Raw genomic sequence first — 24,013 nt, 5'->3', positions numbered from 1 at the left:
GTTCCTGCAGGTAGTATACATGAAGTGCACACGCTCGCTCTCTCTGTCTCTCTCTCTCTAAGCCTTGCAAAGATAGAGAAGGTCAGTGAATAAAGAATTGGGGAGATGGAGTAGATCTGAACAAGGAGGAGGAGTCTGTATATAAATGCAAGGGAAATTCTTGAGGAAACTTCTTTATCCTCCACAGTAGAAGGGAATACCTAGCATGGCAGCAGCAGGCCTTAAAAAAAACCCCATCTAAGAGTATTTTGTTTTTGTACCTGCTGTGGGTAAAACAGGCATATGTGCATCATGTAAACAGTGCAACAAAGAAATGCAAGGTCTGGTTGCCCAAATGAAACAGCATTAGTATGAGAAATGCTGTTACTTTGAAGATAGTGAAGGGAGTGTGTCTGAACATCCAGGATCTTCAGATTAGTAAATATTCTTTTTGTCATTTTATTTTACTTAAGGACAACCTTGGCCATAGCTTTTGAGTGGGCTTCTCAATCATTTGAATTCTTATATTTGCTTGAACAAAAATATTGAACTTAAAAGGCTTTGATAAAATGCATCCCACTTAGGGACTCCTTGTATATGTGCTCTCCTTGAGCTTTCCTTGAAATACCAGTATACAGTATGAAATAGCAGCATTAGACCCATGGCAAAATGTATTTCATGCAGCTTAGCCCTCATGTAACTGAGGTTTTTTTCCTTAACTTTCTAACTTTCTGTTCATTCTCTGTTTGTGTCTGAAGTCAGTATTCCTCAACACTAGACTTCAAATTTCTAATGAAACCGACATCTCTGAATGTGAATTAAGGTTATATTAAATAATAATGTATCTCTACTAAAAATGATTAAATAAAATATTCCTCACTAGTGATTTAAACTGTGATTTAAATAATTAAAACAGTCCTTCAGAGAAGTGATTTAAATCATGATTTGATTTAAATCAACTCTGCAACTCTGTCATCTACACCCTTAATCACATTTTTTTAAAAAACTAAAAAGTCCCTAATGTAACATTTCCTCATAAAGGAGGATAGGTTTTACTGGGAACAGCTGCCATCTGAAGATGTGTCATTTTAGCATAGCATTAAGCTATGTGCAGAAATGGGTGCTGGGCTTGTCAGAGACATCATGACAGTTGACCTTATCCACAAGCCATTCTAAAGGCATTTTAGCCACCATGGAGTCATCTGTGTGGTTAACCTGTGGTTGTAAACTGTTAAAATAGTATCTGGGGTAATGTGAGGCTTAGCAGAATGCATCTGTTCAATTTGTTGCATGCTAGATGCTGCCACATTAATACTGCTGCATGGTATTTTGTTAACCATTAACAAGTAGTCTTGTAGATGGCAGGAAGTTGTACCGGCAGGAAACATAAAAATGAAATAATTTAGGCTTCACAATTAAAGTGAGTTTCCAATTGCAGCCATAAGAGTGGTTTGGAATATATTTATCCAAAAAGTTCAAGGTTTTTCCAAATCAAAGCGTGTGGATGTAAATTTGACTCTCTTACCATTTGTGTATATACCTTCAGATTTTGAAAAGTTGCCTTGACACTTATTAATGGGTTTCCAATTTGGTGTTAGATACTTCGCTATTGGCAATTTCTAATTTGGTACAGGTGCATCTGAAACCATTTGCTACAATGGAAATAAGTACAGATAATTATAAACAAAATTATTGGACAGAAACATAGTCAATATTGTTTAAATGAACTACTCAAAATAATTCAGGGTTATTGGAATTACTCAACAATTCAGGAATGTGGGCAAGTTTTACATGAACTGCTCCAACTTCAGTGTAGATTTCCCATTTTCTTTTGTTTAGCAGGCTTACATTCAAAGAGAGAAATTGTGAAAGACAGAAATTATAGTTTTGAATATATACAAATATATGCATAGGAGAAAATAGCTTTCAGGTGGGAAACGTAAATCACTGGAGCTAATAAGATATTTACCTGTATAATAAGAATATATTATTGTTGCAGTACCTCACAGAAACAGAAGAAACTGTCAGAGCATCTCGAAATATGGATCGGCTAAATCTGTTCTCCCTAGATCCTGACATTGCTGTAAGCATGATTCTTTTTGATACTTTATATTGTTATGATAAGCTAAGCTGAAAGTGATTAGCATGTCTAGTGGTGTCTTGCCAGAGGTAGTTTTGCCAGAGGTAAGAAAGTTCGGGATCTTAAAGACCATGAAACACACTTTTGAAGAAGGAAAATTTAGTGCTTTATTGAAGCAAAGCTGTTGTTTTTTGGCAGGCAGGCACTAAAACACTTAAGCAGCTAATGATGAGCACAGATCTTACATTCTCCTTTTTCCTGTTGGAAGCCTCAGCAACACTGAAGAAATCCCCTGGTTGGCCCCGTATGGATTTATACCACACCATACTTCTCTTCAGGCCGGTATTAAGGCTTATCTGCCCAGATCTAGGGCCCTTTATTTATACCAAATAGACCCTTTGGGAGGAGGCACAGGTGGCGCCTATACCTGTGAGATGTTTATCTTTCCCAGTGGCCAGTTTACTTGAATCTCATGTCTCTGCCCTTGGTTTATCCCTCAGTGGCCTTGGATTTGTGCTAGCCTGCAAATTAAGCTTACTGTCCTAAACAGAGCTTCTCAGACTACTATACCATGCAAGCAGCCTGAGCAAGCAATAAACAACCCTAAAAATCAGGAAAAATGGGTGTGAGACAAGATTATGGGACAGGGGTAATGGGGCATGCCACTCTAAAACTCCTTGGTACATCTAGATGTCTTGCAAATTTATTTGTCCCTGCAAGTGGGCAGGCAGCCATGACATTCTCACTCTTTTGCCTTTTGTTATTTATCATTGTTTTTATTTATACGATTTCTTAACCACCCTTCACCATAAGATCCCAGGGCAGGTTATAGCAATACAATCATATGATTAAATACAAGTAAAACATTTTATATGCAATTTGAAAAAAACAAGTAAAACAATTCCAAGCAAAAGCATCACAGTATAAATTAAACAAAATAGAAAAGGTGGCTCCTACAAAAATAGGACTCCTCTATTTTTCTACTCTCTGACTCCGACTCCACCCAAAATTGCACCTGACTCCACGACTGCGACTCCACAGCCCTGGAAAGTGCTGTAAATGTCTTTTTAAATTGGAAGCTCTCGTAGGAGCATTTTTATCGCTGCCTGAATATGCGCTGATCTTGGCATCACAGTATTTGTCTTCATCTGGGTCCTGTGTCATACACTGACACACAAAATGTTTTCCATCCTGAGTTATGGTGAAATGCTCAAATACTGCTGACTTCATGGGAAGCTTCTTTGACATTGTGAATTTATATATTTTTTAAATTGTCAATCAAAATTTATTTTGAAGCTGGAGTCGGTACAAATCTACCGACTCTGACTCCACCCAAAATTGCTTCCGATTCCACGACTCCAACTCCACAGCCCTGCTTATAAACTACCTTCTAAGGAAACAAAAATTATGTTTACTGTCACTGGATCTCTGATCTACCAGCTCTATTCCAGAAACATTTGTTTCTCCTACAAAGTTTTTATATGACTCCAAATAGCTAATTATCCCATTGTCTTTATTCCAGGCATTGAATCTACAAAGGAAAGAATGCCAAGCAACAGATTCATTGCTCAAGCCTTTTGAAGAGAAGGATGCAAAGCGAATCATGATAACATGCAAATCCCTTAATCTGAATCTTCAAGCTTGTGTTTCTGAGAATGAAAATGATCCAGTCACCAATGTAAGTCTGAATCAGGGTCAGAGAGATCTGTATATATCAAGACTTAGTTAAGGAAATTGGCCTGGTGCAGCTCAAGCAGTCCCTGCTATGATCCTCCCTTCCTAGAGTGGAGGGTAAGAAATGGAATAGCTGGCTTAGCTTGTAATTTGATTTTCCCAAACAAACACAAGCAGAAAGCAAACAAAAACCCTTGCTTTTGATTGTGGTTTGTTTGGAGAGCAGAGCTGGCCCTTACCTGAGACAGAATGAGACACTCAACCTAGGCAGCAGATAGGGAGGAACAACAGATTGTGCCCTCTGACCCACTGCCAATAGGGCTGGCTACCCATCACCACAATTAACAGACCACCCACCAGTGCAAGTAGCCAGAGGCCAACACTGCTGCTGCACCTCCTTCCTTCCTTGCACGGCTGTGGCACCTCAAGCGCTCCCATCTTCACCCTAAAGAAGGATGGGGAAGGGCCATAGCTCAGCAGTCTCCCTTGCATGCAGAAGGTCCCAGGCATTTCCAGGTGGGGCTGGGAGAGCTTCCTGTGTGTAACCCAGAAGAGCCGCTGCCAGTCAGTGTAGACAATACTGAGCTAGATGGACCAATGATCTGACTCAGTATAAGGCAGCTTCCATTGTTCTTTCCTCATAACAAAGCATTGTCTGCAACGTCACTCAGAAATTGCCTGCACCATTCCCATTTTGCAGGTGCTTTACAGTTTCAGATTTCCTTAAAACTTTAAAATTGGAAGGAAATGTGTGACTGTGTTCTGAAGCTATTTTTTAAAGTGGTTGTGACAGTGGTGTAGGCGGTCTCTGCGTGACCTTGCCCACCATGCCTTTCTCTGAGGAAGGACACCTTCCTGAAAGCAAAGTCAGGAGCGCTCATAGCTGGTCGCAGCTAGGGATGGAAAGATCTGTCAGTTTTGGTTCTTTCAATTTCTCACTTTTCTAACGTTAAACTCAGTTCTGTACATTTCTGTAGTAATCTGCAATTTTTTTAAATTCTCCACCATTTTAATGCGGATTTCTCCAAATAAACACATTTTTGTAGGCTGTTTTGATAAAGGTACACATTTTTGCAAGCTATTTCTCATCCTATCATGCCTTTTTGCATGTTATTTTCACTCATATATTCATTTTTATGCACACTTTCCCCTAACACTGTATATGCATGTTTATAAATATTGTTTAGTTGGCGAACTGCATCCCAAAATTCTAATAAATTTGAATTTCGAAGGATGGCTGTGTTTCGGTTCTCTCATTGTTTCGGAAAAGGCGAATTTAATAAATTCTGCTTGAAATGAGAACTGAATTGAAATCCTCACCCATCCCTAGTCGCATCAGGCTTTAGATCAAGGCTTATACCAGCAAAATGAATTTATTTCATGTGAGTGTGCGTACAACTATTCCCATTTATGTAATACAATGGAGGGGGGCCTTGGGAGCAAAGATCAGTGCCTGCTGTTTGCTGAGAGACCCTGGGATAGGCTATAGCCAGAAAGAGTGCACATGGAATAGTATGCAGAATTGCAGCCTTTAAGTTGGATTCCAGACTAAGCTAGTCATGTTTTAGTTCCATTGAAATCTGTGGGACAAGTTAGTCATGACTTTCAGTGGAACTAAAGCATGATTAACTTGCACTGGATCCAGTTCAATATTTCTCCAGAAAGCTGTTTCTAGTCTTTACATCAAAGTTACAAAAATAAAATAAAAAATAATAACTACTAGAGAAGTCCAACATATAATTCACTAATAGGCAAAAAACCTTGCAGTTTAAGAACGTACCTATAGCCAACAGATATTTCTATCAAACTTTGAAAAGCAGTGAAATTGGGTAGCTATAGTGAATGCACCAGGGGAGCAGGAGACCTGACCACCTCTCTGAGATATTGTACTGCCCTACACATTTGTCAAAATGCAAATACAATTTGGGTTGGTCTTTCACAGTCCCATCTACTTCCTGTGTAGCTTAGAAGAATTTGTTAACATGTGCCTCTGAGCATATGGTGAGTGGTGACAACAGGAGATGCCCTGTTCCCCTCACAGAGCTTAAGTAGGAGCAGCTGACTGTTAAACCAGTCTGGCCACTGGAGCTCTGTCAGTGGAATAGGAGTCTTCTCTCAGCACCCTTCACAAACTACACTTCCCAGGATTCTTTGGGGGAAGCCATGACGGTTTCAAGTGAAATCAAAGTCTGGTGTGGGTGTGGCCCCCCGATTAGGCAAGCCCAGCATTTAAGAGTCTGGCTTTTAGAACACTGACAGTTGGTTCTTACTGACCGTGCCTGACATTATCATTGAGTTCAATGCTGCATTTCTTAAATTAATTAAAAACCAGCCAGGCATTTTTTAAAACTTTTATACTGCAGAAGATGAAGGTCAGAGTATGGGGCAAGGTTAGTAATAGGATTACAGGTACTCTGTGAACATGGCTGATTTTTAATTAATTTCAACAGATTATAACAACTCTGACAGAAAAAAATCCAAAAGGGTGTGGTTTTTCTCTCTCTCTTTTTACACTTTGAACTCTCACTTCTCTCTGATTGTTTTGTGTATCACCATGAAAATTTAGAGGGTTGTTAAGCAAGTGTTTCTGAGTTCAGAACTATGCGTTTTGTAAGGTTTTGTTTTGAAATGAGCTTATGGGAAGCATCCAAATGGCATGGGGGGTATTTTCAATTTAACATTGTAGAATGCGAAAAATCCATGCTGACTATAGTATGCAGCCACTCTTGTGGCTGTATAATATATTTGTTGAATATAATGAACTAAATAAAAGCTGCTTAGGAATAAATACAAAATATCAGTTTAGGAACATCACATTTTTTCAGTTGTCTGTGTTACAAAAGGGAGATTATAGGGTCCAGTGTCAGTTAGGTTCTGACAATGCAGCTTCCATGGTTTTGGGACATTGATTTCCTCCATGAACAGATGACATCAGCAGTGTTTATTTTGCACAGGCCAGTCAATACTTTTTTTGGCAGGATAAAAAAGATGGCAAAGTCATAGTGAGAATGGGGAGATTGCATAATTGCTTTTCTGCTAGTGCAGTATTTCCAACAAGTAAAAAGCAAGCAACCTAGCATATGCAGGCAAAGTTGATGGGCTGGGACAGGTTGATGGAAACCAGTTCCTTCACCATTGTTTAGCAATACACATTTTACAAACTTAGCTGAAAACATATGATGGAACAGGCAATAGCAATACTAAGAAGGGAGGGAAACGCACACATTGGCTCAAATCACACATAATAATATCACCATGAGGATGAACCTCCTAGAGCATGGACAAAATGTGGCCTTGCACACTCCTCTTCTCCTCTGTGATGGTCATGAGGACTGCTGAGTGCAGTTTGGATTTTAAAGAATCCCAGTTTAGTGTTACAGTCAAACCAGGGATCCTGGTTTCAGACAGTCTAGATACTGTAATAAGCCAGATTCATAATTCGTGGATTGAAGTTGCCTTGTTATGAAACTGACCAGTGTTAGTTTTAAACCAAGATCCCTGGTTCAAATGTATACCAAATGACATTCACTGGCTGAACTTAACCCAGTTTTAAAAATCTAATCTGAGGCAGAAAAACCAATAACATTCAAGGACCCTTGAATTACCAGCAGCATGAAAAAAGTCCTTTCACAGTTGTTACAAATTAAGGTACCATCGGAAGTACCCATTCTTTTTCATCTACTTAGAATGTAGTTTATGTACACAGCCATCACTTTTAGTCTTTTAGTGGTAAAGACTGCACTAGTGCTGGAGATGCATGGAAAATACCTCATTTATTCTGCTCTGTTATGCCGTAAACGGCATGTTGTAATATGTATTTTATAATTAAGGTGAAAGTTTTGAACTGAGAGTTCTGTTTATTCATCTGTGGGGGAAAATCACCTCTTGTATTTGCTTTTCTGATTCTAATGTGCAGGATCACACAGTTCTCAGTTAAAAATTAATGTGGAGTGTGACCCTAGGGACTTGGTAGAACCATCAGAGGCCCGTTGCAATGCTTTTGCTCGACACTTCCAAGATAAAATCTTTTGCATCTGCCGGGACTTAGACTCCAATATTATAACAGTTGAATCAAATGAGGTATCCGGAACACAGTCTTGTCCTGAATTTTTTGGATGAATTTCAGTTGGTGCAGCTTGAGGATGTTGACAAGGTGCTTGGACAGGTGCGTGCAACCACTTCTGTACTGGATCCTTGCCCTTCTTGGCTAATAAAAGCTAGCAGGGATGGAACAGTCGGCTGGGCCAGGGAAGTGATTAATGCCTCAATGTGAGAGGGAGTGGTCCCTGACTGCCTAAAAGAGGCGGTAGTGAGACCACTACTGAAGAAATCTTCCCTGGACCCAGAAAATTATAACAATTATAGGCCGGTAGCAAATATCCCATTCCTGGGCAAGGTCCTGGAACGAGTGGTTGCGGATCAGCTCCAGACACTCTTGGATGAGACTGATTATCTGGATCCATTTCAATCGGGTTTCAGGCCCAGTTTTGGCACCGAGACAGCCTTGGTCGCCCTGTACGATGACCTTTGTCGGGAGAAAGACAGGGGGAGTGTAACTCTGTTGATTCTCCTTGATTTATCAGCGGCCTTTGATACCATCGACCATGGTATCCTTCTGGGGAGACTCGCTGATTTGGGAGTTGAAGGTACTGCCTGGCAATGGTTCTGCTCCTACTTGGCGGGTCGTCTCCAGAAGGTAGTGCATGGGGAGTATTGCTCGGCACCCTGGGTCCTCCAGTATGGAGTTCCACAGGGATCAGTTCTATCCCCCATGCTTTTCAACATCTACATGAAGCCGTTGGGTATGGTCATCAGGAGTTTTGGAGTGCATTGTCACCAGTATGCTGATGACACGCAGCTCTACTTCTCCTTTACATCTTTTTCAGGTGAGGCTGTCGATGTGCTGAATCAGTGCCTGGTCGTGACAATGGACTGGATGAGAGCTAATAAACTGAGGCTCAATCCAGACAAGACTGAAATGCTGTTAGTGGGTGGCTCTCCTGATCAGATGATGGATGTTCGACCTGTCCTGGATGGGGTTGCACTTCCCCTGAAAGAGCAGGTTCGCAGCTTGGGTGTTCTTTTCGAACCATCCTTGTCACTTGAGGCTCAGGTAGCCTCGGTGGCACGGAATGCTTTCTACCAACTTCGGTTGGTGGCCCAGCTACGCCCCTATCTGGACAGAGACAACCTTTCTTCAGTCATTCATGCTCTGGTAACCTCTAAATTAGATTACTGTAATGCGCTGTACGTGGGGCTGCCTTTGAAGACGGTTTGGAAACTGCAGCTCGTGCAAAATGCAGCGGCCAGATTGTTAACTGGGACAAGGCGGTCCGAACATATAACACCAATTCTGGCCCGCTTGCACTGGCTGCCTGTATGTTTCCGGGCCCAATTCAAGGTGTTGGTTTTAACCTATAAAGCCTTACACGGCATGGGACCACAATACCTGATGGAACGCCTCTCCCGATATGAACCTACCCGTACACTTCGGTCAACATCGAAGGCCCTGCTCCGGGCGCCTACTCAGAGAGAAGCTCGGAGGGTAGCAACAAGAAAAAGGGCCTTCTCAGTGGTGGCCCCCAAGTTATGGAACGATCTCCCCCTTGAAGTACACCTGGTGCCAACGTTAATATCCTTTCGGCGCCAGGTTAAAATGTTCCTCTTCTCCCAGGCATTTTAATTAATTATGTTAATCATTTTTAATCATTTAATCTTTCAACATTATAACATCTTTGTATTTTATACTTTATGCTTTTAGTATTTAGAATATCAGTATTTTTAACGTTAGTATTTGTGAGTGTTCTAATTCTATATGTGTTTTAATTGTATATTGATGTATTTTTCTGTTGTGAACCGCCCAGAGAGCTTCGGCTATGGGGCGGTATAGAAATTTAATAAATAAATAAATAAATAAGGGGTAAAGCTGTGAAATCACTTGACAGATTTGGGGCAAGTTGTAGAAGCAACCATAGGGCCATCGTGAACAGAGGATGAATATAGTTTTTCTTCCATTGGCCAAAAGGATACAATACAGAACAACCAAAATCTATTTCTGACCTGAAAGCTGAATCAAAAATTGTCCTGCTGCTCCTTCATCTCATCTGGGCTCCTATGTGATGCTGCAGCCATTTTTTAAAAAAATCCTTCAAGTAGAAAATTAGTATGGAAGGGAACTAGGCTAGAAGATTTTGTTTGCACAAAGTTTTTTATTATGGTGGAGCTTTGAAATTACCTGCAGTCTGAAATGGTGCAGTCCACTCTACTACCTCTGGATTCTACCATCTCATTCCCGTGCATGTGTACACCAAGCCTATGATATTTTAAAGTTTTAATGTCAACTGATAAAAGCATTTTTACTTGATTAATCATTGCTTTGAACCAGTGCTTTGATTACTCAATAATATTTGCACATTACCCAAATTACAGCATAGGTTCCTTTCTGAAATATTGAAGCCATTGTGATGTGAATTACAATTTAATAAACAAAACTTAAACTACATTGTTGGAAGGAAACACCATAATTAATGTGTTTTTTAAATTAATTTTAATAGGTACAGACCCAAAGTAGTCTCAAACAAAATAAAAATGTGGCCTTAATTTGCGTCACAACTGATTAAAAGTTGACCTTCCTAATTGAAACTGCTCCCCATCCACCAACTAAGACGTTAGCTGTTTAAAACTTTAAACTTATTGACAGTGCAATTCTGTGCATGTCAACTGAGAAGCAAGTCCCATTGAGTTCAAGGGTCTAGGTAAGTGTGTTTACAATTGTAGTGTAAGGCTTCAAACATAAACACAGTTATCTGGAAAAAAGCCCCATGAACTCAACATAGGAAACTGCCTTATGTTGTTTCAGATCATTAATCCACCTAGCTCAGTGTTGTCTGCATTGACTGGCAGTGGCTTTCCAGGGTTCCAGAAACGGAGCACTCCCAGCCCAACCTGGAGATGCTGGAGATTAAACCTGGGACCTTATGTGTGCAAAGCAGGTGCTCTGCCACTGAACTATGGCCCTTCCCCGAAGGTGACTGGGGCCAATTCTCCTCTGACTCCATGGTGAGAGTTGAAGTCACATTTTGCTGCTTCCCAACTCCATGCCTTATGTGGTTTATCTGAATAATTATAGATAGGATTGCACTATAAACTTTGCAGCCTTAACTTAAATCTTCTAGTCCGCTATAATTCTGATTTTTATTTAAGTTTATTCTGTTTGTTTTTTGTCTCCAGATTGAGCCTTTCTTTGTGAGTGTGGCTCTTTTTGATGTGCGGGACAATAGGAAACTCTCGGCTGATTTCCATGTGGATCTAAATCATACTCTGGTCAGACAGATGATGTCAGGTTCTTCGTCCTCGTTAGAAAATGGTACTATTGAGACTGTTGGCACCAAAGAAGAAGAACCACAGGTTAAAGGGTTTCCAGAAGAATGGCTGAAGTACCCAAAACAGGTAGCTAAAATTTGACTGGTTTCACAGATATTTGCTTTTTAACATTTGTCTTGCTTTTAAATGTTTTTATGTTGTTGTACAATGCCCTGATGCTTTGCTAGAAGGCAGTACCTACTTTTCTAAACAAATAAACAAAGCAGAAAACTATAAATAAAAGACTTTCACATACTTTTATTTATTTATTTATTTATTTATTTATTTATTTATTTATATCATGCTCTTTAGCTGAAAAGGCTCCCAGAGTGGCTCCACCTCTCTTTTTTGAAAATGGGGGCACACAACACTTGTCAAACTCTGCCCTTTTTACTGTAAAACCTGTTGGGATCTGCTAGAGTGCATTTTTTAAATTCGCTTCGAAGAGGTTTCACAACTGATCAGCAGATCAACCCATTCCCCCCTCGACGTATGGCTAATGAAAATGCTTTGTTGAAGGCGACTAGTGTGCTCACAGCCTTATATCACTAGTAAGATAGTCCCTGCCCTCAGGTTTACAGTCTGAAAGATGCAGCAAAGAGAGAAAAAGGAATGGTGAAGGTGGAAGAAAATGCAATCTCAGGCACCAGTTTATTCAGATTACTATTCTTATCAGGATCAGCTGGGATGGAAACAGTCCAGGTAGTCTGACAAAATGGCTACTGCTAGGTGATGGCCGAGAGAAGCCAAAGGCAGCTGATGCCTCACAGAAGTGACAGAATAGCCCTGCTTCTTTCCTCTCCCCCTGCTCTGAAGCCTGATTGGGTGGTTGCCACCTGATGGACTAGACTGCTGCTAGGTTGGGGGAGAACCAAAGGAAACAATATTCACATAGCTCTAGAACAGGGGTAGCCAACATAATACCCTCCAGATGTTGTTGGACTCCAACTCCCATGAGCGCTAGTCAACATGGCCAGTGCTCTGGGATTGTGGGAGTTGTAGTCCAACATCTGGAGGGCACCACATTGGCTGCTCTGCTCTAGAAGAGTGTTTTCTGTAACCACTGAATGCCAAAGAACACTTTTTTAAAATCTAAAAATTAAGGAACCCTTAAGTTAAGGAGCCCTTTGAAACTATTTCCTTTTAGAGTATGTAAGAGTAAGAATTTATATTTCCCCACAGGAACTCAGTGCTTCTGACCTTTTCTCTCACATCCAACTGAAGACATAGTACATGGAATGAACAGGGTCATTTTATTAATACAACTTATTTGCGATAGGAATGAATGCTCCTTATAGTGCAGTTTCACCAATGGCCAGAATGGCTGTATTCTGTCATTCATCATCTTTGTCAGGCGACCCCACTCTGATTACTAGCCTAAAATCAGCCACTGCCTTATACCTGCTCCTCACAATCAAGCCTTTCAGTGAGTCGAGGGAGCTCCCCTCATCATCGTCCCTCTAAATCTGTTCTACCTTTAATGTGAATGAAGCTTCCTGTGTCAATGGAAGGCTTCCTTCAGACCAGTCAGCTTCAAGGGCAGGTCTGGGCATTTCTTTCTTCACTACAATTGTGCCTTAGGTGAGGTTGCTGTTGTCTTATTTGTGCTCATCAGGGGCTGTTTAGAAGAAAGCAAGTCTAGATCAGTGAGTCATGTGGTGTTGCAACCTACAGCTGGGCTTTAGGCTCGGTTAGCCTTTAATCATCTAAATCTTTGTCTCTGTCTTTGTTTTCAGTATCTTCTTAATGAATTTTATCTCCTGTCTACAGGCTGTTTTCTCAATAAGCAATCCCCATTCTGAAATTGTTCTGGTGGCAAAAATTGAAAAGGTGCTCATGGGAAATATCACCACCAGTGCAGAACCTTATATAAGGAACTCAGACTCTAACAAGGTAATGTAATTGAAAGATGAAATGCCTTTCACATAGTAGGGGTGAAGTCAACCATGGTATGGAAAACCATCACAGGAGACTGCTGTCACAATCCAGAGAACCATGGTGGATTCTAGTTGTATCAACTATCTGCTTCTGCCTGCTCCCTTTGCTCTCAACAAGAGTGTGGTGACTAAGTAGTTGAACCTGTTGGGCTGTAGTATTGGAGGTCACAAATCACTTTTTTCCCTATGAACTAGCCAAGTCCCTTGATGCAACCAATGTAGTGGAACCAGTTACATAGAAAAGTGTCAAGCTGCCCCTCACTGGAGGTCTTCAAGCAGAGGCTGTACAGCCATCTGTTGGGGATGCTCTTGCTCTGCATTTCCTGCTTTGACAAGTGGGTTGGGCTAGATGACATATAAGGCTTCCTCCAATTCAGTGATGAACCCCTGGTTGGAGAAAATCACAAAGTGATTGAAACTTACATCATTCATATCCCTGTTTCTTGGTGAATAATTAAAATGCCAAGTGATCATTGAGCAGGGTAACATTTACGATATGTTTATGGAATTTCTGATTATGTTCTTTATAAGAATTAAGTTTGTTTCATTGTTTTTTCACTAGTGGGCCCAGAAAGTGTTAAAATCCAACAAGCAATTCTGCAGCAAGTTGGGGAAATATCGGATGCCCTTTGCTTGGTCTGTACGGTATGTAATTGCCTTTGTACATATCTGTTTTCAGCCATTTATCGTATTATCCAAGGCTGTGAAAGGGGCTGGCCTTTTTTTTTCTTCTTGAAATGGCAAGGCACAACATCACTATCCCTATTTAGAGGGCTTTGAATTGGTGTCGTTCCAGGGCAAAGAAATGAAGAGAGCAGCAAAGTAAAATACATAATGATAATTTGGATGAATCGCTTTTTGGGGAGGGGAGAATATTTCTGGTAGACCTCCTTTAAGGAAAGGAGGAAATTTCAATACCAGTCATATAACAGCTTTTGTGTATCAGCACCTCAAAACAGCTGAAGCCTATTCATCAACAGCTTACGAGTTTGTTAGAAATTATACCAGAGCTATGATCCACCTTTCAACAAAACTCAATGGACATGCCTAACTTATTTTTTCCAGTTGTCTCTTCATTGTTTGAAAAAGTCTGTATGTGCAGTGCACTGAAGAAAGCTTATAAATAAATATAGTCCTTCTCTGGACTATAGTTACACAGAAGAGGATAATGCAAGCACATGTTCATAGTGGTGTAGTATAATTTTTGAAAAAATCAAGGGATCTCATACAGGACTTGGGAGAATGTCATGAGTGCCATCCCCTCTGGTTGCATATCTTCCCCTCTGTCCTGGGCCAATCTCCTCACCCAGCCCTATAGAAAGAAAGAGAATGTGCGCGCACGCACACACACCCCTTGCTTTTCCAAGGAATATGTATATGGCTTTACACAGGGTTCTCCAGAAAACCAACATCCAATTACAGTTTATGGTGGTATATTGCCCAATAAAAATCATAGATTGAATGCTTGCCATCTACAACACAGAGCCCCATGGATCCTTATGTTTTTTACACAGGATGACAATAAAACCACCAACAGATAACATCTGTGGACACAGAGATTACCTATAACTTAATGATGGTTTTGAGGGGATCTTATATGTATAAAAGAGGGTTCATTTTAGTGGACCAAATATATATTTCCTGACTCCGTGGCACTTCACTTTCTCTCCCCATGCCACTCCATTTCCCCTTCCCCAGTCTCCTAGACTGCTCCCCTTTCCCTCCTACCCTCTCAATCACTCCACTTTCTGTTCAGCTGCTGATCTGAGCTTTGAAAACTACACAGATCTAAAAGAGGAAGTTGGAAGAATAATGTTCTCTCTCACTTCCTGTTTCACCTTCATATCCTTTTCAAGGTTTAGTTCAGCAGAATTTCATTTCACTATTTAAAAATGCATGTTGCTTCAAAATATTTATAGAGTGGTCTAGTAAGTGGCACTGAAGTGGCAAGTAACCACATCTCACACCCATCCCATTGGATTCCTGTTCTTATGTGTTACCAGAGAGGCAAATGACCAATCTATATAGAGGCAGGTCACATACTACAAAAGCAGCATAAATCAAGGCACAGGATAGCTTCAACGCTGTTGATAATTGTGGATCAATACTTCATTCACATAACCAAAGTAAATTTCCTGTCATTCATAGATTTATCCTGGAGTTAGATCTAGTAATTGCACAAGGCTATAGATAGATATTTCCACTAGATACACACAAAACACTGCACAAAAAGTGGCTTAACTATGATAAAAAGCAGAAACCTTGGACCGTGAATGTGTTTTCCATTTATTTAATTTCTGGCAGGAGCACTACCATTTTATTTAAAGCAGGCACAGACAGGCCTGGTATAATTTTTACATATTCTCGGGTCACTCCAAAATTGACAATATCTCAGGCTTGCAGCTAGAACTACCCTTCATCCTAACAGAAGTTTCTGTATACTGGACTTTGGGCTATTGCCCGGTATGCTTTCCCAAGAGACAATAATTACATCATGCATTGGAATTGCAATGTGACAAATCAGTTTTCCTTTCTCATATTCCTACTACAGATGCCAGAGTTTGCAAATATGGTTTGTCCGTGGAGAACTCATTTCTCACAAAATATTTTCCATTTGTCCTTCCTTCCATTCTATTATTTTCATATAAATAGTTTTAGAACAAGAATGGAAAACCTGTGGCCCTCCAGATGCTGTATGACAGCTCCCATCATCCCTGACCATTGGTCATACCAGCTGGAGCTCATGGGACTTGAAGTTCAACAACATTTGGAGGCAACAGATTCCCAGCCCTGCTTTAGAACCCAATCTGTAGAATAACTTGATTACTTGCAATATTAGAAGTATCCTTTATGGCTGATGCATCTCTGCCCACCTAACAGCTTTCCCAGTTTACATTGGTGGAGGATCTGATCCTGCATATCTTATTGAGGAAGGGCTTAAAACTAAGAGGTGAAGCATCAGATCCTAAACTCATGAATTCCCCAGGTGGCAACTTAGTCGCACTACCCTATCTTCAGAGCATGTTTCTATCTATAGAATATTTTTCATAACAACTTCCCTTGCTCATTTTTGTGTGTGTGATGTTTTCAAGATGTGGGATAATTATATCTCCAATAAGTTGCAGAAGAGATAATCAAGAAGTTAAGAAGAGAAAGGTCATGGATAATGATCAAGGATAATGATCCCTCATACCAAAGAGGATAGGAGCTGTGAGGAAAGGAATATACATCAAGGACAGATATGTTGCTCATACACTTCAGAAGAAGCCAGTATATATTTATGCACAAGATGCCCGGCATATGTTTAAAACAGCACAAAAAAAAAATACAATTTAAAAATACAGATTTAAAAGCAATGGGTGGTATCCAAGTAACACATCCCATCAGTTCAAGCATTTCTGCGTCTGCAATGGGACTTTCCCTCTCTACTCCCCCCATGCATGTCCATGCCCTCCCAAAATCTGCTCTGGAGGGTTGGGGAAACCTCTAGAACAGATTTAGTGGGTGTGTGAGATAAGAGAGGAGGAATCCTGTTGCACAAGTGGATATTCTTGCATGGAGGGGACTGTGATATAGCACTACTTTGGATACAACCCAAATAAACACAAAAGCATCAGGTCATAACCAGGTGATAAAACCCACACAAGGCATGGAAGCAGAAGTAGGAAAAAATGTAGGAAGAAGTGTAAACAACAGGGTGTCTAGCAAGGCTGCATCGTGCTAGTATAAAAAACCAGGGAAAGGTGACAAAAAGGAATGTTATAGAGAGCGGACTCCCTCTTTATAGTGACCAAATATGGGGCCACACCTTTATGTCAGTTCAGATATGAACACTTGAACTTCTCCACCCTTCATACATGCTCGTCTTTTCTAGGGGAAAATGTTAAATCTCTGCAGTATGCTTATTGTCATACAAGCCATGTAAACACATTTCATATCAGCATCTTCTCAAAACAAGATCATGTTTGTTTTGGTTTCTCCACCTACTATGCCACTTGACAATATCCTTCTCAGTGTCTTATCAAGCAGGATGTTTCAGGGGCCAAGGTCTCACACTGGCTACCACTTTGTCTCACCAAAAGTTGCAAGCAGCTTGTACATAGCTGCACTTTTCCATTGCTGTCATTCACTTTAGTCCATTGTGGCTGTTTGCTCACTTCAGTGATTCCTTGGGCTTAGTAGGGCCAGATTAATGCCAGCCGTATTTTTTGGCCCGCTAAGACATTAACACCACCATTGTTTTTTGCACTCTTAGGCAAGCAGCAAAAGCTGAAGGCTTACTGAGCCCAACAGCATGGCTAATGGTCTGGGTTTGACTGGGTGGATTACACATTCAGATGTAACATAGGATAAATGCCTTTGCTACTTTGTTGGTACTTCTTCTAGGACATCTTTTTTCATCCTATTGAGTTCTTGAATTTGTGAAATGCATATTATTTATTCTGGAAGAAGTAAGCTCCTGCTGGGACATGAAGCAAGGGCACACAATGCAGCAAGATAAGTAGTCTGGGCCGAACTGTGCCTGGCTGGAATATCTCCTGGGAACATACCACCTTGATGGAAGAAATGTAGAAGATATATGTAATAAAAAACAAAATAAATAAGTCTGGAGTGGCATATGCCTGTTGACGTGTGTGCGTTGTTGCGTGAAACAGCATACATTACGTTGGAGTTAAGTTGAGCAAGAAACTTCTTCAGAGCATTAGAGCATGTTAAGAGTCTTTATTAAGACATTACGGCCAAAGGCTTAGGAGTAAATACATGTAGAGTTTCTTCAGTCACCCCCCTCCTGGTGCATCTCTCTCCAAAGGCAAACACAGAAGAGAACCTCTCAGTTCAGAGGCAATACACAGAAGACCCAGCTTCACACAGATAGCTGCTAGAACTTTTCCCAGTTTATCGCGATGGCTACCATAGCAACGGCCTTGGCAGTCCGTTCCCAGACTGGGCAAAGACATAACTCCCCCCTAGTTACAGTTTTTCAGACTTGATGGAAAACAAACTCAGTGACAGTGCGGTTCAATGGTCAACAATGCCTGCCTACACAAAATAGGCTTTTGCAATGTTCTACCAGTGATAAATTTGTGATGGGTTGCCAACTCTGGTACCTTTAACAGTAGTTTGACACACAGAAATTAAAGAGGTAAATACAGAAAAGTTGTTTCCTCTTTTTAATATCTGTGTGCCAGCTGTCACAGGCACAGGATTAGTACCAGCGACAAAAGTCTAAGAAGGTAGCAGGATCCATGCCACTATGCTTTAAAGCTGGGGCAGGCAGGATCTAGATGCTGGATCAGAATCTACTGGTAGATCACTGAATGATTTGCAGTAGATCAGCAAGGATTTCTGACTTTCAATTGCTTAACAATAGCAACGAGAGCCAGTGTGGTGTAGTGGTTAGAATGTTGGACTATGACCTGGGAGACCAGGGTTCGAATCTCCTCACAGCCATGAAGCTCACTGGGTGACCTTGGGCCAGTCACTGCCTCTCAGCCTCAGAGGAAGGCAATGGTAAACCCCTCTGAATACCGCTTGCCATGAAAACCCTATTCATAGAGTCACCATAAGACAGTCAATTTCAACAATAGCAACAACAAAAAGTCATCCTCCATCCCCACACAGCTCACCTGACCCCACCCCAATGTTAAGGCAGCTGAAGTGAGAAAGCTTGAGGTGAAATTGGGAGTGGACTTTCTTATGAGCTCATTCTTCCCAGGATATGGCATGTGAATCCTCAGCATTGACTCAGTCATTGACTCTGTCCCTTCAGCATCTAGCTGCAACTTTCTTAAGCAACTATTTTACACTTAATTCTAGTTACCGAACCTTAGATTTTTGGAAGTACATCCTACAAGCCTTGCATTTGTTCATCCCTGCTTTAAAGTTGCGCGCTAGGGAAACAAGAATAGGAAGGGACCAAAAATTAAGAAACTTAGGCGTCATGCTGATTCCCAGTGCTTTCTATCATGTCATGACAAAGGAACAGAATTTCTACGTGCAATATAAAAATGTGCCAAAGAACAGATACAGCTCAGTCCTATGAATGCTTCTTCGGAGGTCAGTCCCACTGTGTTCAGTGGGGCTTATTCTATGGTGGCCAAAATGAAGAAGAGGACAGGACTCCTGTACCTTTACGTGTAGTATGACAAGCTACACTTGCATAAATTCCCTCTTTTACCCAACTAATAAAGTTGCAGGAGCCCTGTGCACCTTTGCATCTAGTCACCCTAGTTTATCCCCAGGTAAATATACATCACATTGCACCTTTAGTCATTCTATCAGCAACAATGGAGGTGACCCTTTATATAATCCTAAGTGTTGCCAGGGAACTGGTATGAGATGTGAACGTTATTGAACCACTTAGATACAATGCTCATTCCACTATCAAATTCAGCATATACATGACTTGAAAACTCCAGTTATGTTACATTTAGTTTCAGGAGGGGAATTGTTCAAATATTTATTTATTTATTTATTTATTTAATATCCTACCCTTCCTCCCAGTAGGAGGCCAGGGTGGCAAACAAAACCACTAAACACAATATTAAAACAAAAATCTTTTTTTTTAAAAAAAAAGCTTTAAAAACATCTTAAAAAGCAATTCCAGCATAGACACAGGCTGGGATAAGGTCTCTACTTAAAAGGCTTGTTGAGACACCCCATGGTCATCATGGAGGCCATGAAGTCCTTAACTGGAACACTAAAAGCAGCCTCAAGGTGGACATTGAAATCACCCAGGACTATCGTTCTGGGCTCCTCCAATACCACAACCGAGATAGCCTCCACCAGCTCAGTCAGAGAAGCTGCTGGGCAGCAGGGTGGACGGTACATCAGTAGCAACCATAGTTGACTGTCTTCTTGGTCCAACACGAGGTGCAGGCCCTCACAGCCAACTCCAAGACAGAGTGGTTTCCTGGTGATAGAGATGGAGTTCTGTAGACCACAGCAACTCCTCCCTCCAGTCCCTGCAGCCTATTCTGCTGTTGCACCAAGTATCCAGGTGGGCAAAGCTGTGTCAGATCAACTCCTCCCAGCTCACCCACCCAGGTCTTGGTAATGCACACCAAATGGGCACCCTCATCTGTGATCAAATCATGGATGAATGTGGTCCTACTGTGCACCGATCTGGCATTAAACAACTGCACACACAGGCCAGTGGGCACAGCAGATAAGCAGTGAGGAACCCGTCCCTGGGAGGAGTGGGAGCGAAAAACAAGGCGTAGATAGCCTTGCCTTTGTCTTCCATGGTAGCTCATCATCTCCCAATGGCTCCCCATACCTCTTTCTACCCATGATTACTGAAATAGGGCTGGTATCACCCATGTCCCTCCTTATTAAGACTCCTCCTAAACACCTGATATGGACACAGTAAGAGCCCACCAACAAAACCTACCAGAACCAGTTATCCCAGTATGCCTCTGAGAGAATTGGGAACAATCAGACCTACTGAATATCTTTCACACAGGGCACATCTGCTGTCCCCTGTCTCACACCCAGGGAGGGCCAGTCTTCTGCCAGTTTCAGACTCTCACTCTGAAGGCATTTGATGACTTTCTCCTATCATTCAGTTCACTGCACAGGCTCTCACGCTGTGCAGGAATTACATATGTGCCTTACATTCTCCCCACTACCAGTCTCCTCTAGAGCGTAGCACCCTTGCCCTCAGAACTCCCTAAGGGGCTTCCCAAGGGACTATCCCCAAGTTCTCAATGGCAAAGGAAAGAACTCATGCTACCCTAAGGAAGAATTAATTAGTAATTAATCAATTTTGTCTAATATATTGTTTCCTCTTCATAATTTACAGACCAGTCTTTAAAGATAATCAGGGAAATATTGACAGAGATTCCCGGTTCTCACCTTTGTTCAGGCAAGAAAGTAGCAAAATTTCAACAGATGACTTAATGAAACTTATCATGGAATACAGAAGGTAAGGAATCATTGCTTGAAAGTGTGCAAGGCTATAGTGTTGACTAACTACTTTGCATTAACGGTATTGTTTGCACAAAAGAGGCAAGTGCCAAAATAATCATATTACATGAAATGGTTTTCACATTAGTCAATTGTGTGCCAAAGTGAGCTTCCAGCAACGCTCCCCAGGAAAACTGGAGAGATGTTTGGTACATTAACAAACTGTATTGACAGTTTGTTGTAGTGCTGAATGGAATAAATTTCAGTTGAAGCAAAAGGAAAGTGTGCGAATTAATTATATATATATAATGGAAAAGAGCTGTATCAGTTGTACTAAATAAAGTTCAGTTTCTTTTATCCAATGATTGCTTAGTTTCACGAAGGGCCTATCTGTATTCTTGTTTAATGAGTTGTAACAATTTAAAGCAAGGCTTGACTATACATTCAGGCTTCTCATGAGTGTTGGTAATGGAACAGGTTGGGCTGTATACAGCTTTCTAGCAGGGCTCTAAACACAGACCTGCAGCAAGGTTTCTGTTAAGCCAAGGGAAGAGAGGGCAGGGAGAGTCTGGGGGATCCTCTGTACTTAAAAGTGCAGTGCAAAGATAATTTTCTGTGGCTGAATCCACCATAGTTTTCTTCTTCAGGAGCACAGGTGATTCTTCTTCAGCAACTCTTTGTTCTATAGGGCTAACAATTCTAGCCTTAATAATGCTTTCCCAAGGTGCCATTGAGGAGCTTTCAGAAACAGAATAACGGTCGCCTAGGCAAATCTTTCACTTATTTCCTCATCCCTTGATTGTTATCTGCAGAAGCTGAAACCTTTTTTTCTATCAGACACAATGCAGAGAATATTGAGCAGAGTTATTTCTTCTCATTATTACAATAGTTATTGCTGAAAAATAGCAGAAATAAGCTTAAATAAAAGGGTTTTTTTCGCTGTCAGTTATCTTGCTTAAATTTGTATAAAATAATGTGCTTTCCTCTAGTTCGGCAGCTCAGTAAAAAAAATTTGTTTTCTTCATATTGTAAATCACTAATTCCATTTTACTTTATGTCAGGGGTGGCTAACCTGTGGCCCTCAAAATGTTGTCTCATCAGCCCCAACCAGAGTGGCCAATGGAGAGGGATGGTGTAAGTTGTAGTTCAGTGACATCTGGAGGGCTAAAGGTTCCCCACTCCTGCTTTATATGATGGTCACATCCACACCATATATTTAAAGCACTCTTATACCACTTTAACAGCCATATCTTACCTCCAAAGAATCATGAGAACTGTAGTTTATTAAGGCTGTTGAAAGTTGTTAGGAAACCCTTCACAGAGTTATAATTCCCAGCATCCTTAACAAACTATGGTTCCAAGGTTTCTTCAGGGAAGTCATGACTGTTGAAGTGTTATAAGAGTGTTTTTAATGTATAGTGTGAATGTCTGTATTCACTTGCTACTACTCTTGATTATTCTGTCAATGTCACCTTTCTAAAATATTCTTCTTTCTGTTTGCAGAGCAGAGAAGATCAACAAAATTCAGATCATCCCTGGCAGTTTAGAAATCATAGTTGACTGTGTACCTTTAGAGCACCAAAGTATGATTCCATTTTATAATTGTTAAGAAGTGAAACAATTACTAAGCATTATTACGACATGTTGGGATTAAGACAAATGAGTGTAACTTTTTAAATGATGTGCTTCTTACTGATTCTCTGGTTGCTATGCATAGGAGTGAAGTTTGTGTAGGAGACTGGTAAACAGGTAGATTTTGTACTATTAATACACTGGCATCTGATGCTATGCTACACTATACATGCGCTCAGTCAAATTCCATTGGTGAAACAATTTGCCACTTCACACATTCCACAGAACTTCCAAGATAGGAAGTATGACTGAGTTACACTTCTTCCCCATACACTTCCAGACCTCATGTGATGGAAAGAGATGTTGTTTTTTCTGATGTACAAATGGAAATGGGCTGCCTTCAAGTCAATGCCGACTTATGGCTACCCTATGAATAGGGTTTTCATGATAAGCAGTATTCAGAGGGGGTTTACCATTGCTTCCCTCTGAGGCTAGTCCTCCCCAGCTGGCTAGGGCCTGCTCAGCTTGCCACAGCTGCACAAGCCAGCCCCTTTCTTGTCTGCAACTGCCAGCTGGGAGGCAACTGGGCGCCTTGAGACTATGCAGTTTGCCCACGGCTGCACAGGTGGCCTGTAACCCCTGAGCCATTCACTGTGGGGGTGATCTTTAGCTGACCCTTGACACCCAGGAGACACCAGCGGGGATTTGAACTGACAGACTCTGGACTCCCAGCCACTATGCTATACCCGTTGTCTCAGTTCTGATGTAAAGACAGAGATATCTGCCATCTTCATGTGAACTCCAAGAACATGCTTGAAGGAAACACATATCAGTCGCATTTCCTCCTCTGTAGTGCCTTTGCATTTTGCTTATATCTCAGGTTCTACAAATGCTAGAAACGTAATCTTTTTTAAAATGAAAACTGGGAATCTCTGGATTATGGTTCATCTGGGGGGGATGCCCCCCTTGCTTCCACCCCATGGATGCCCATGTGTGCAACTTTGGTAGTGTTTTGTTATGCTGTGCTCTGGAAATCACACTGCTGTACGTTGCCTCAAATATGTTATGTCTTAAAAACATTTTTCCAGGCCTGTATTATGAATTGTAGAAAGATATTTTAAGAAAAACCTAATGGCATAATGTTTGCTGATAAAACAACAAATTCAATTTTTCCTTCTTTATCAAATCCTAAATAATTTTGGTTTTATGTAACAACTAAGGACACATTTCTATGGTCCCTAGGAGGGTGTCCCAGGGGCTATGGAATGTTTGGGATCTTCTTTCCTCAAGGGTATAGAGAGAGAGGACTGGCCTTGGATGGAGAGATTGACTCCATCCCAACTACTATGGAAACCTCCATGGCCCTTGCATTCCTGACACTGGAGTTCCAACATTGGTAGAGGCAAAAAAGGGGGTGTGCTGGGGAAGTCTTCAATCCAAAATCTTCAATCTAAAGCATTCCAGTTTCCACAATATGTTCTCAAAACAGGTGGAAATGATA

General features: G+C 41.1%; 1 protein-coding gene across 12 annotated transcripts in view; it reads left to right on the top strand.

Moving 5' to 3' along the window:
* The window catches only part of DOCK10 (dedicator of cytokinesis 10), a 280,049-nt gene that overhangs the window by 155,871 nt on the left and 100,165 nt on the right, over positions 1-24,013 (top strand). For 11 of the 12 annotated variants that reach the window (XM_061636814.1, XM_061636810.1, XM_061636815.1 and 8 more), the window contains exons 10-16: positions 1,979-2,062; positions 3,582-3,737; positions 10,964-11,182; positions 12,866-12,988; positions 13,595-13,677; positions 20,837-20,959; positions 22,444-22,523. In XM_061636814.1, the coding sequence (XP_061492798.1) occupies positions 1,979-2,062; positions 3,582-3,737; positions 10,964-11,182; positions 12,866-12,988; positions 13,595-13,677; positions 20,837-20,959; positions 22,444-22,523 (868 nt within the window). Of the gene's footprint in view, positions 1-1,978; positions 2,063-3,581; positions 3,738-10,611; positions 10,793-10,963; positions 11,183-12,865; positions 12,989-13,594; positions 13,678-20,836; positions 20,960-22,443; positions 22,524-24,013 lie in introns of those variants that run through there. The other variant, XM_061636817.1, reaches the window with a different exon arrangement.

This window comes from Rhineura floridana, chromosome 7, assembly GCF_030035675.1.
Source record: "Rhineura floridana isolate rRhiFlo1 chromosome 7, rRhiFlo1.hap2, whole genome shotgun sequence".
NCBI classification, from domain to species: Eukaryota; Metazoa; Chordata; class Lepidosauria; order Squamata; family Rhineuridae; genus Rhineura; species Rhineura floridana.
Note: the sequence above shows the minus strand (reverse complement) of the source record. Positions and strands in the feature narration are given on the sequence as shown.